Source organism: Arachis stenosperma, chromosome 3 (genome assembly GCF_014773155.1).
Source record: "Arachis stenosperma cultivar V10309 chromosome 3, arast.V10309.gnm1.PFL2, whole genome shotgun sequence".
Classification (NCBI taxonomy): domain Eukaryota; kingdom Viridiplantae; phylum Streptophyta; class Magnoliopsida; order Fabales; family Fabaceae; genus Arachis; species Arachis stenosperma.
The window spans coordinates 23,788,308-23,801,615 of NC_080379.1; the positions used below are offsets into that span (position 1 = coordinate 23,788,308).

At 40.3% G+C, this 13,308-nt stretch overlaps 1 protein-coding gene and 1 non-coding gene across 2 annotated transcripts; both read left to right on the top strand.

Annotated features, from left to right (window-relative positions):
- The first annotated feature begins 793 nt into the window (after positions 1-793).
- Positions 794-2,878, top strand: LOC130965691 (uncharacterized). Its single transcript, XM_057890449.1, has 3 exons — positions 794-1,333; positions 1,631-1,703; positions 1,848-2,878. The coding sequence occupies exons 1-3, from the start codon at positions 794-796 to the stop codon at positions 2,876-2,878; spliced, it is 1,644 nt and encodes a 547-aa protein (XP_057746432.1).
- A 6,537-nt stretch (positions 2,879-9,415) lies between these two features.
- Positions 9,416-9,523, top strand: LOC130972597 (small nucleolar RNA R71). The gene has a single exon (XR_009083756.1). It is a non-coding gene; the product is annotated as a small nucleolar RNA R71 (small nucleolar RNA).
- The last annotated feature ends 3,785 nt before the right edge of the window (positions 9,524-13,308 follow it).

Here is a 13,308-nt window from a genome sequence, read left to right on the forward strand (position 1 = left end):
AAAGAGTAAAAATGATCCTGATTGGAAGTGTTGCTTTGTTTACGGCAATCCAATTTTCAAGCATAGAAAAAGAACTTGGCAAGTATTAGGTGAGTCAAAGGACATGGTAGATGAGCCGAGTTGTTTCATTGGGGACTTCAACGACATTCTCAATCAAGATGAAAAAATTGGAAAACACCCAAAGCCGCCAATCCAAATAGAGGAATTCAGAGACTTGGTGAACAAAAAGAACCTCATGGATTTGGAGCTAAAAGGGAGCAAATTCACTTGGTTCAGCAACCCAAGAGATGATGTCGTAACAAGAGAAAGGATAGACAGGGTTATGGTTAATTGGAAGTGGAGACAAATGTTTAATCATGCCAGACTCACAGCTCTACCGGCCATTTTATCGGATTACTGTCCCTTTATTCTGGACATGAGGCCGAACCAAAAAATTCCAAGACTCTTCAGATATGAATCCTATTGGGATGATAGAGAAGATTGCAAGGAAGTAATCAAGAAAGGATGGAATAAAGGAAACAACAATGGAGATTATTGGAAAATTTTGTTAGAAAAAACAAAGAATTGCATCAAGGTCCTTAAGGAGTGGAATAGGACTAACTTCAGAAGGGCTGATAAGGATATCACATGGTGGCAATCCAAGATTCAGTCACTTCAAAATTCTCTTCACAACCCACATCAGCAAATTCTTATCAAGGAGGCAAAGGAAAAAGTAAAAAAGCTATGGAGTCAAGAAGAAAAATATTGGGCTCAAAGGGCTAGAATCAAATGGCTCAATTGAGGTGATCGAAATATGGCATTCTTTCATGCTTCTACCTTACAAAGGAGGGACAGGAATCGAATTGATAGGCTGCGAAACAATGAAGGAAATTGGGTTCATAAACAAGAAGATATTTTGAGATTAATAGAAGAGTATTACATGAGCCTATTCACATCAAAAGGAAGCACCAACCTGCAGGATTGTATCAACAAAATTCCCAAGAGAGTGACTGAGTCTATGAACAATGATCTCTTGAAGGAAGTAACAGAAGAGGAAATAAAGCAAGCAGTCTTTGGTATGGATGGTACAAGAGCACCTAGACCTAATGGACTTAGTGGCCAATTCTACCAGAAGCACTGGAGTACTATTCAAAAAGATGTGTGTGCAGTGGTTAAAGATTTCTTTGAAAAGGGCCACATTCCCAATGAGATAAATGAAACACAAGTTGTTCTTATCCCAAAAATTAAGCAAGCGGAAACGCTTAATCATTTGAGACCCATAAGTTGTTGTAACTATATCTACAAAATCATCTCTAAAGTTATGGTGGCGAGGCTCAGAAGCATCATGGACAAGGTTGTTTCTCCCATTTAGAGCGCGTTTGTTAATGGAAGAATGATTCAAGATAACATCATCATCGTTCAAGAAGCTTTCCACAGGATCACTAGTACAAGAAAAGACTCCTCACAAGATTTAGCCATCAAGCTCGATATGAACAAAGCTTATGGTAGGATGGAATGGACTTTTATTGAAGAAGTGCTCAAGGCGTTAGGATTCCACCAAAAATGGGTTAAGCTTACCATGGAGTGCATCAAAAGTGTGACATACAGGTTCAAAATTAATGGAATTCTATCTAGATGTTTTTTTATACAGGGTCCTCTTTCACCTTATCTATTTATCATTGCTGCAGAAGTTTTTACTATCCTAATGGATAAAGCGCTTAAAAGTAATATGATATCTGGGGTCAAACTAGCCCCGAATGCTCCTATCATTACACATTTACTATTTGCTGATGACTGCATCATTTTTTCAGGAGCTAAAGAGGAGGAAGTGTATCAGCTAGTCTAAATACTCAATGTGTACACCTTAGCTTCTGGTCAGATAATCAACTTGGAGAAATCTGGAATTACCTTTGGTAATCAAATCCCAATCCAAACCAGAGTCAACATAGAGGAGATCCTCAATATTCCAACTTGGGACGAACCGGAAAAGTACTTAGGGTTACCAGTTCAGTGGAAAAGATCAAAAAGCAAGTCCTTAGATTGGATAATGGAAAAGGTGGACGGAAAAATTGAAAGATGGAAAGAGAATCTATTAAATCAAGCGGGAAAGGAAGTGCTCATCAAGGCTGTTATTCAAGCGATACCAACGTACGCCATGAGTATATTAAAGTTTCCTAAATCATTATGCAATAAATTAAGTGCAAAAGTGGCTAAATTCTGGTGGAGAGGTCAATGGAAGGAAAAAGGAATACAGTGGACGGCTTGGACTAAGCTTTGCACGAATAAAAAAGAGGGAGGATTAGGATTCAAGGACTTCCATCACCAAAACACAGCACAACTGGCAAAGCATGCATGGAGAATTATTAAAAATCCAGAAGCTGTCTGGGTGAGACTTTTAAAAGCCTCACACTTCCCTAATTGTGAGTTTTGGGAAGCTCAAAGTCACCAAAGAGGGTCTTGGATATGGAATAGCATTCTACAGGGTAGAGATTTATTAAAGAGCAAAGCTAAATGGAACATAGGCCAAGGCAAAAGAGTCAAAGTGTGGAAAGATAACTGGATATATGGCTTGAATCAACCACTCGACAAAGAAAACAATGAAGACTTAAGAGTGAAGGATTTGATCTCAAGTTCAAAAGAGTGGGACCAAGCAAAAATTAAAAATTTCTTTCCCGCAATCATAGCCGAAAAAATCATTAGAACTCCAATCAGCAGAATAGCAAGACAAGACAATTTGATTTGGCCATACCGACAAGATGGTAACTACACTGTTAAAACTGGATATCATATAGCAAAAAAAAGAAGAGGAAAAATACTCGAAAGACAGGCCCTCAACAAGTACACCTTTGGAGGATCTTTGGCTAGGAATTTGGAATATGAGAACTCCCCAAAAGATTAAGATGTTCCTATGGCGAACAATCCATAATATCCTCCCAGTAAAAGCCAATTTGATTAAAAAAAAGATAACTAACAGTAATCTATGTCCTATTTGTATGTAGGCGAAGGAAACCACTGAACATGCTCTACTTCTATGTGATTGGACAAGAGCGGTATGGTTTGGCTCGCAAGCTCAATGCACACCAACAAAGGAAAGCGTAAACTCAGTCAGGATGTGGCTACAAGAAATGTTTAGAAAGTGCAACCAAAGAGGCAGAATAGGAGCAAATCAAATGAGGAGTCGGATTGGTATCACAATTTGAGCAATTTGAAAAACAAGAAATGGAAAGGTTTTTCATGACATAAAACCTGATCCAAAGTCTACTATCAACCATGCAAAAAATCTTGAACTAGAATATTTCAAGGCAACTGGTGCGCGAAATTGTGAACAATACTTTTCACAACTCTCATAATCCCCAGTAATGAACCCCAAAACTTGGTGTTCAATACCATGGCATAAACACAACTTCGCACAACTAACCAGCAAGTGCACTGGGTCGTCCAAGTAATAAACCTTACGCGAGTAAGGGTCGATCCCACGGAGATTGTTGGTATGAAGCAAGCTATGGTCATCTTGTAAATCTCAGTCAGGCAAACTCAAATGGATATGGTGATATACGCATAAAACATAAAGATAAAGATAGAGATACTTATGTAATTCATTGGTAGGAATTTCATATAAGCGCATGAAGATGCTGTGTCCCTTCCGTCTCTCTGCTTTCCTACTGTCTTCATCCAATCCTTCTTACTCCTTTCCATGGCAAGCTTATGCAAGGGTTTCACCATTGTCAGTGGCTACCTCCCATCCTCTCAGTGGAAATGTTCAACGCACCCTGTCATGGTACGGCTATCCATCTGTCGGTTCTCGATCAGGCCGGAATAGAATCCAGTGATTCTTTTGCGTCTGTCACTAACGCCCCGCCCTAAGGAGTTTGAAGCACGTCACAGTCATTCAATCATTGAATCCTACTCAGAATACCACAGACAAGGTTAGACCTTCCGGATTCTCTTGAATGCCGCCATCAGTTCTAGCCTATACCACGAAGACTCTGATCTCACGGAATGGCTGGCTCGGTTGTTAGGCGAGCGCTCGGTTGTCAGGCGATCAACCATGCATCGTGTATCAGGAATCCAAGAGATATTCACCCAATCTAAGGTAGAACGGAGGTGGTTGTCAGGCACACGTTCATAGGCGAGAATGATGATGAGTGTCACGGATCATCACATTCATCAAGTTGAAGAACAAGTGATATCTTAGAACAAGAACAAGCGGAATTGAATAGAAGAACAATAGTAATTGCATTAATACTCGAGGTATAGCAGAGCTCCACACCTTAATCTATGGTGTGTAGAAACTCCACCGTTGAAAATACATAAGAACAAGGTCTAGGCATGGCCGAATGGCCAGCCTCTCAATGATCTAAGATAGCCTAAGAACAAAGATAGCTACCGAGATCCCCAGATGAAAATACAATAGTAAAAGGTCCTACTTATAGAGAACTAGTAGCCTAAGGTTTACAAAGATGAGTAAATGACATAAAAATCCACTTCCGGGCCCACTTGGTGTGTGCTTGGGCTGAGCAATGAAGCATTTTCGTGTAGAGACTCTTCTTGGAGTTAAACGCCAGCTTTTGTGCCAGTTTGGGCGTTTAACTCCCATTTTGGTGCCAGTTCCGGCGTTTAACGCTGGAAATTCTGAAGGTGACTTTGAACGCCGGTTTGAGCCATCAAATCTTGGGCAAAGTATAAACTATCATATATTGCTGGAAAGCCCAGAATGTCTACTTTCCAACGCCGTTGAGATCGCGCCAATTGGGCTTCTGTAGCTCCAGAAAATCCACTTCGAGTGCAGGGAGGTCAGAATCCAACAGCATCTGCAGTCCTTTTCAGTCTCTGAATCAGATTTTTGCTCAGGTCCCTCAATTTCAGCCAGAAAATATCTGAAATCACAGAAAAACACACAAAATCATAGTAAAGTCCAGAAAAGTAAATTTTAACTAAAAACTAATAAAAATATACTAAAAACTAAACCAAATATACTAAAAACATACTAAAAACAATGCCAAAAAGCGTACAAATTATCCGCTCATCACAACACCAAACTTAAATTGTTGCTTGTCCTCAAGCAACTGAAAATCAAATAAGATAAAAAGAAGAGAATATGCAATGAATTCCAAAAACATCTATGAAGATCAGTATTAATTAGATGAGCGGGGCTTTTAGCTTTTTGCCTCTGAACAGTTTTGGCATCTCACTCTATCCTTTGAAACTCAGAATGATTGGCTTCTTTAGGAACTCAGAATCCAGATAGTGTTATTGATTCTCCTAGCTAAGTATAATGATTCTTGAACACAGCTACTTATTGAGTCTTGGCTGTGGCCCAAAGCACTCTGTCTTCCAGTATTACCACCGGATACATACATGCCACAGACACATAATTGGGTGAACCTTTTCAGATTGTGACTCAGCTTTGCTAAAGTCCCCAATTAGAGGTGTCCAGGGTTCTTAAGCACACTCTTTTTGCCTTGGATCACAACTTTATTTCTTTCTTTTTCTTTTCTTTTTCTTTCTCTCTTTTTTTTTTGTATTCACTGCTTTTTCTTGCTTCAAGAATCATTTTTATGATTTTTCAGATCCTCAGTAACATGTCTCCTTTTTCATCATTCTTTCAAGAGCCAACATTCATGAATCACAAATTCAAAAGACATATGCACTGTTTAAACATGCATTCAGAAAACAAAAGTGTTGCCACCACATCAAAATAATTAAACTGTTATAAAATTCAAAATTCATGCAATTCTTTTTTTTTTTCAATTAAGAACATTTTTTTATTCAAGAAAGGTGATGGATTCATAGGACATTCATAACTTTAAGGCATAGACACTTAAGACACTAATGATCATAATACACAAACATGGATAAACATAAGCATGAAAATTCGAAAAACAAGAAAACAAAGAACAAGGAGATTAAAGAATGGGTCCACCTTAGTGATGGCGGCTTGTTCTTCCTCTTGAAGATCTTATGGAGTGCTTGAGCTCCTCAATGTCTCTTCCTTGTCTTTGTTGTTCCTCTCTCATGATTCTTTGATCTTCTCTAATTTCATGGAGGAGGATGGAATGTTCTTGGTGCTCCACCCTTAGTTGTCCCATGTTGGAACTCAATTCTCCTAGGGAGGTGTTCAGTTGCTCCCAATAGCTTTGTGGAGGAAAGTGTATCCCTTGAGGAATCTTAGGGATTTCATGATGAGTGGGATCTCTTGTGTGCTCCATCCTCTTCTTAGTGATGGGCTTGTCCTCATCAATGGGGATGTCTCCCTCTATGTCAACTCCAACTGAATAACAGAGGTGACAAATGAAATGAGGAAAGGCTAACCTTGCCAAGGTAGAGGACTTGTCCGCCACCTTATAGAGTTCTTGGGATATAACCTCATGAACTTCTATTTCTTCTCCAATCATGATGCTATGAATCATGATAGCTCGGTCTATGGTAACTTCGGACCGGTTGCTAGTGGGAATGATTGAGCGTTGGATAAACTCCAACCATCCTCTAGCCACGGGCTTGAGGTCATGCCTTCTTAGTTGAACCGGCTTCCCTCTTGAATCTCTCTTCCATTGGGCGCCCTCTTCACAAATGTCAGTGAGGACTTGGTCCAACCTTTGATCAAAGTTGACCCTTCTAGTGTAAGGATGTTCATCTCTTTGCATCATAGGCAAGTTGAATGCCAACCTTACATTTTCCGGACTAAAATCCAAGTATTTTCCCCGAACCATAGTAAGCCAATTCTTTGGATCCGGGTTCCTTCTTCAAGGCCAAAACTTCATAGAAGTGGTCTTGATGCACCCTTGAGATGAATCTCTCCATCTCCCATGACTCGGAGGTGGAAGCTTTTGCCTTCCCTTTCCTCTTTCTAGAGGTTTCTCCGGCCTTGGATGTCATAAATGGTTATGGAAAAATAAAAAGCAATGCTTTTACCACACCAAACTTAAAAGTTTTGCTCGTCCTCGAGCAAAAGAAGAAAGAAGAGAGTAGAAGAAGAAGAAATGAGGAAGAAGGGAATGGCTTTGTGTTCGGCCAAAGAGGGGGAGAAGTGGTGTTTAGGGTGTGTGAAAATGAAGGAGTGAAGATGGGTTTATATAGGTGTGAGGGGAAGGGTCATGGTTTGGCTATGGGAGGGTGAGTTTGGGAGGGAAAGTGGTTTGAATTTGAAGGTGAGGTAGGTGGGGTTTTATGAAGGATGGATGTGAGTGATGAAGAGAAAGATGGAATTTGATGGGTGAAGGGTTTTTGGGGAAGAGGTGTTGAGGTGATTGGTGAAGAAGAGAGAGAGTGGTGGGGTAGGTGGGGATCCTGTGGGGTCCACAGATCCTAAGGTGTCAAGGAAAAGTCATCCCTGCACCAAATGGCATGCAAAATTGTGTTTTTAGCCAATTCTGGCGTTAAACGCCGGGCTGGTGCCCATATCTGGCGTTTAACGCCAAGTTCTTGCCTTTTTCTGGCGTTTAACGCCAGTCTGGTGCCCCTTTCTGGCGTTAAACGCCCAGAATGGTGCCAGACTGGGCGTTAAACGCCCAACAGCTAGCCTTACTGGCGTTTAAACGCCAGCACGCTCTCCTCCAGGGTGTGCTGTTTTTCTTTCTGCTTTTCATTCTGTTTTTGCTTTTTCAATTGATTTTGTGACTTCTCATGATCATCAACCTACAAAATAAAATAAAATAACAAAGGAAAATATATAAAATATAACATTGGGTTGCCTCCCAACAAGCGCTTCTTTAATGTCAGTAGCTTGACAGAGGGCTCTCATGGAGCCTCACAGATACTCAGAGCAATGTTGGAACCTCCCAACACCAAACTTAGAGTTTGAGTGTGGGGGTTCAACACCAAACTTAGAGTTTGGTTGTGGCCTCCCAACACCAAACTTAGAGTTTGACTGTGGGGGCTCTGTTTGACTCTGATTTGAGAGAAGCTCTTCATGCTTCCTCTCCATGGTGACAGAGGGATATCCTTGAGCCTTAAACACAAAGGATTCTTCATTCACTTGAATGATCAGTTCACCTCCATCAACATCAATCACGGCCTTTGCTGTGGCTAGGAAGGGTCTGCCAAGGATGATAGATTCATCCATGCACTTCCCAGTCTCTAGGACTATGAAATCAGTAGGGATGTAATGGTCTTCAATCTTTACCAGAACATTCTCTACAAGTCCATAAGCTTATTTTCTTGAATTGTCTGCCATCTCTAGTGAGATTTTTGCAGCTTGTACCTCAAAGATCCCTAGCCTCTCCATTACAGAGAGAGGCATGAGGTTTACACTTGACCCTAAGTCACACAGAGCCTTCTTGAAGGTCAATGTGCCTATGGTACAAGGTATGGAGAACTTCCCAGGGTCCTGCCTCTTTTGAGGTAATTTCTGCCTAGACAAGTCATCCAATTCTTTGGTGAGCAAAGGAGGTTCGTTCTCCCAAGTCTCATTTCCAAATAACTTGTCATTTAGCTTCATGATTGCTCCAAGGTATTTAGCAACTTGCTCTTCAGTGACATACTCATCCTCTTCAGAGGAGGAATACTCATCAGAGCTCATGAAAGGCAGAAGTAAGTCCAATGGAATCTCTATGGTCTCATTTTGAGCCTCAGATTCCCATGGTTCCTCATTAGGGAACTCATTGGAGGCTAGTGCATGCCCATTGAGGTCTTCCTCAGTGGCGTTCACTTCCTCTCCTTCCTCTCCAAATTCGGCCATGTTGATGGCCTTGCACTCTCCTTTTGGATTTTCTTCTGTATTGCTTGGAAGAGTACTAGGAGGGAGTTCAGTAATTTTCTTGCTCAGCTGTCCCACTTGTGCCTCCAAATTCCTAATGGAGGACCTTGTTTTAGTCATGAAACTTTGAGTGGTTTTGATTAGATCAGAGACCATGGTTGCTAAGTCAGAGTAGTTCTGCTTAGAATTCTCTGTCTGTTGCTGAGAAGATGATGGAAAAGGCTTGCCATTGCTAAACCTGTTTCTTCCACCATTATTGTTGTTGAAACCTTGTTGAGGTCTCTGTTGATCCTTCCATGAGAGATTTGGGTGATTTCTCCATGAAGAATTATAGGTGTTTCCATAGGGTTCTCCCATGTAATTCACCTCTTCCATTGAAGGGTTCTCAGGATCATAAGCTTCTTCTTCAGATGAAGCATCCTTAGTACTGCTTGGTGCATTTTGCATTCCAGACAGACTTTGAGAATTCAAATTGACTTGTTGAGTCAATATCTTGTTCTGAGCCAGAATGGCATTCAGAGTATCAATCTCAAGAACTCCTTTCTTCTGATTAGTCCCATTGTTCACAGGATTCCTTTCAGAAGTGTACATGAATTGGTTATTTGCAACCATTTCAATTAGTTCTTGAGCTTCTGTAGGCGTCTTCTTCAGATGAAGAGATCTTCCAGCAGAACTATCCAAAGACATCTTGGATAGTTCAGAGAGACCATCATAGAAAATACCTATGATGCTCCATTCAGAAAGCATGTCAGAAGGACATTTTCTGATCAATTGTTTGTATCTTTCCCAAGCTTCATAGAGGGATTCTCCATCCTTCTGTCTGAAGGTTTGGACTTCCACTCTAAGCTTACTCAATTTTTGAGGTGGAAAGAACTTTGCCAAGTAGGCATTGACTAGCTTTTCCCATGAGTCCAGGCTTTCTTTAGGTTGTGAGTCCAACCATGTCCTAGCTCTGTCTCTTACAGCAAAAGGGAATAGCATAAGTCTGTAGACCTCAGGGTTAACCCCATTAGTCTTGACAGTGTCACAGATTTGCAAGAACTCAGCCAAAAACTGATGAGGATCTTCCAATGGAAGTCCATGAAACTTGCAATTCTGTTGCATTAGAGAAACTAATTGAGGCTTAAGCTCAAAGTTGTTTGCTCCAATGGCAGGGATAGAGATGCTTCTCCCATAGAAGTCGGGAGTAGGTGCAGTAAAGTCACCCAGCACCTTCCTTGCATTGTTGGCATTGTTGTTGTTTTCGGCTGCCATGTGTTCTTCTTCTTTGAAGATTTCTGTTAGGTCCTCTACAGAGAGTTGTGCTTTAGCTTCTCTTAGCTTTCGCTTCAAGGTCCTTTCAGGTTCAGGATCAGCTTCAACAAGAATGCTTTTGTCTTTGTTCCTGCTCATATGAAAGAGAAGAGAACAAGAAAATATGGAATTCTCTATGTCACAGTATAGAGATTTCTTGAGGTGTCAGAGAAGAAGAAAAATAGAAGGAAGAAGGAGAAGAATTCGAACTTAGTCAAACAGAGTTCGAATTGTGCATTGAGGAGGAGTGGTACTCCATAAATAGAAGGATGTGAGAAGAGGGGAAGAGCTTTTTCGAAAATTAAGTTAAAAAGATTTTTAAAAGCATTTTGAAAAACTTTAATTTGATTTTCGAAAATCAAGAGTGAGAAAGGGATCAAGTAATTTTTGAAAAAGATTTTGAAATTAGAAATCAAAAAGATATGATTGAAAACTGTTTTGAAAAAGATGTGATTAAAAAGATATGATTGAGAAGATATGATTTGAAAACAATTTTAAAAAGATTTGATTTTAAAAATTAATGACTTGCCTAACAAGAAAAGATATGATTCAAACATTAAACCTTTCTCAACAGAAAAGGCAACATACTTGAAATGTTTAATCAAATCATTAATTGTTAGCAAGTATCTTTGAAAAAGGAAAGAAATTGATTTTGAAAAGATTTGATTGAAAAGATATGATTTGAAAAAGATTTGATTTTGAAAAACTTTGAAAACTTGAAAAAAAATTGATTTGAAAACAAAGTCCTCCCCCTTGTGCCATCCTGGCGTTAAACGCCCAGAATGGTGCACATTCTGGCGTTTAACGCCCAATGCACTACCTTTTTGGGCGTTAAACGCCCAACCAGGCACCCTGGCTGGCGTTTAAACGCCAGTCTGTCCTTCTTCACTGGGCGTTTTGAACGCCCAGCTTTTTCTGTATAATTCCTCTGCTGCATGTACTGAATCTTCAGTTCTCTGTATTATTGACTTGAAAATAGAACCAAGATCAAATAAACAATGCATGCAAGACACCAAACTTAAAATTAGACACTAGACTCAAACAAGAAACATAAAATATTTTTGGTTTTTATGATTTTGTAATTTTTTTGGATTTTTTTTCGAAAATTAAGTGGAAAAAGAAAATAAAGGTATCAAAATTCTTAATGAGAATTCCAGGAATCATGCAATGTTAGTCTAAAGCTTCAGTCTAAAGGAATTAGACATGGATAGCGAAGCTTCAGCAGGACATTGCATTCAAGAGCTAAATTGATGAGAATCAATCAGCTTTGGTGATGATAAGATCATCACCTTGAAACACTAGAATTCATTCTAAAGAACTCTGAAAAATACCTAATCTAAGCAACAAGATGAACCGTCAGTTGTCCATACTCGAAACAATCTCCGGCAACGGCGCCAAAAACTTGGTGCGCGAAATTGTGAACAATACTTTTCACAACTCTCATAATCCCCAGTAATGAACCCCAAAACTTGGTGTTCAATACCATGGCATAAACACAACTTCGCACAACTAACCAGCAAGTGCACTGGGTCGTCCAAGTAATAAACCTTACGCGAGTAAGGGTCGATCCCACGGAGATTGTTGGTATGAAGCAAGCTATGGTCATCTTGTAAATCTCAGTCAGGCAAACTCAAATGGATATGGTGATATACGCATAAAACATAAAGATAAAGATAGAGATACTTATGTAATTCATTGGTAGGAATTTCAGATAAGCGCATGAAGATGCTATGTCCCTTCCGTCTCTCTGCTTTCCTACTGTCTTCATCCAATCCTTCTTACTCCTTTCCATGGCAAGCTTATGCAAGGGTTTCACCGTTGTCAGTGGCTACCTCCCATCCTCTCAGTGGAAATGTTCAACGCACCCTGTCACGGCACGGCTATCCATCTGTCGGTTCTCGATCAGGCCAGAATAGAATCCAGTGATTCTTTTGCGTCTGTCACTAACGCCCCGCCCTCAGGAGTTTGAAGCACGTCACAGTCATTCAATCATTGAATCCTACTCAGAATACCACAGACAAGGTTAGACCTTCTGAATTCTCTTGAATGCCGCCATCAGTTCTAGCCTATACCACGAAGACTCTGATCTCACGGAATGGCTGGCTCGGTTGTCAGGCGAGCGCTCGGTTGTCAGGCGATCAACCATGCATCGTGTATCAGGAATCCAAGAGATATTCACCCAATCTAAGGTAGAACGGAGGTGGTTGTCAGGCACACGTTCATAGGCGAGAATGATGATGAGTGTCACGGATCATCACATTCATCAAGTTGAAGAACAAGTGATATCTTAGAACAAGAACAAGCGGAATTGAATAGAAGAACAATAGTAATTGCATTAATACACGAGGTACAGCAGAGCTCCACACCTTAATCTATGGTGTGTAGAAACTCCACCGTTGAAAATACATAAGAACAAGGTCTAGGCATGGCCGAATGGCCAGCCTCTCAATGATCTAAGATAGCCTAAGAACAAAGATAGCTACCGAGATCCCCAGATGAAAATACAATAGTAAAAGGTCCTACTTATAGAGAACTAGTAGCCTAAGGTTTACAAAGATGAGTAAATGACATAAAAATCCACTTCCGGGCCCACTTGGTGTGTGCTTGGGCTGAGCAATGAAGCATTTTCGTGTAGAGACTCTTCTTGGAGTTAAACGCCAGCTTTTGTGCCAGTTTGGGCGTTTAACTCCCATTTTGGTGCCAGTTCCGGCATTTAACGCTGGAAATTCTGAAGGTGACTTTGAACGCCGGTTTGGGCCATCAAATCTTGGGAAAAGTATGGACTATCATATATTGCTGGAAAGCCCAGGATGTCTACTTTCCAACGCCGTTGAGAGCGCGCCAATTGGGCTTCTGTAGCTCCAGAAAATCCACTTCGAGTGCAGGGAGGTCAGAATCCAACAGCATCTGCAGTCCTTTTCAGTCTCTGAATCAGATTTTTGCTCAGGTCCCTCAATTTCAGCCAGAAAATACCTGAAATCACAGAAAAATACACAAACTCATAGTAAAGTCCAGAAAAGTAAATTTTAACTAAAAACTAATAAAAATATACTAAAAACTAAACCAAATATACTAAAAACATACTAAAAACAATGCCAAAAAGCGTACAAATTATCCGCTCATCAGCAACAGAAAAGAAAAATAAGAAGGAAAATAATAGCACCAAAGAATCAAATAGGAGAAGGACGGTACCTATAATCTGGAGAGCCCCTCCTCAAAATTGGCTCAAATTGAATACGAATGTAGCCTTCTCCAATGACACAAAATCAGGAAGTATAGCAGTAGCTATCAAAGATTGCAATGGAACCCTCATGGGAGGGACAACTTCAAAAATACAAACG

Excerpts from the sequence above, each read along its gene's own strand:
- LOC130965691 (XM_057890449.1), top strand. The coding sequence starts at position 794 with ATGGCATTCTTTCATGCTTCTACCTTACAAAGGAGGGACAGGAATCGA. Across the intron at positions 1,334-1,630 it reads TCAGAAGCATCATGGACAAG|GGTCCTCTTTCACCTTATCT; the intron begins GTTGTTTCTCCC and ends TTTTTTATACAG. Across the intron at positions 1,704-1,847 it reads AATGGATAAAGCGCTTAAAA|CTTCTGGTCAGATAATCAAC; the intron begins GTAATATGATAT and ends TGTACACCTTAG.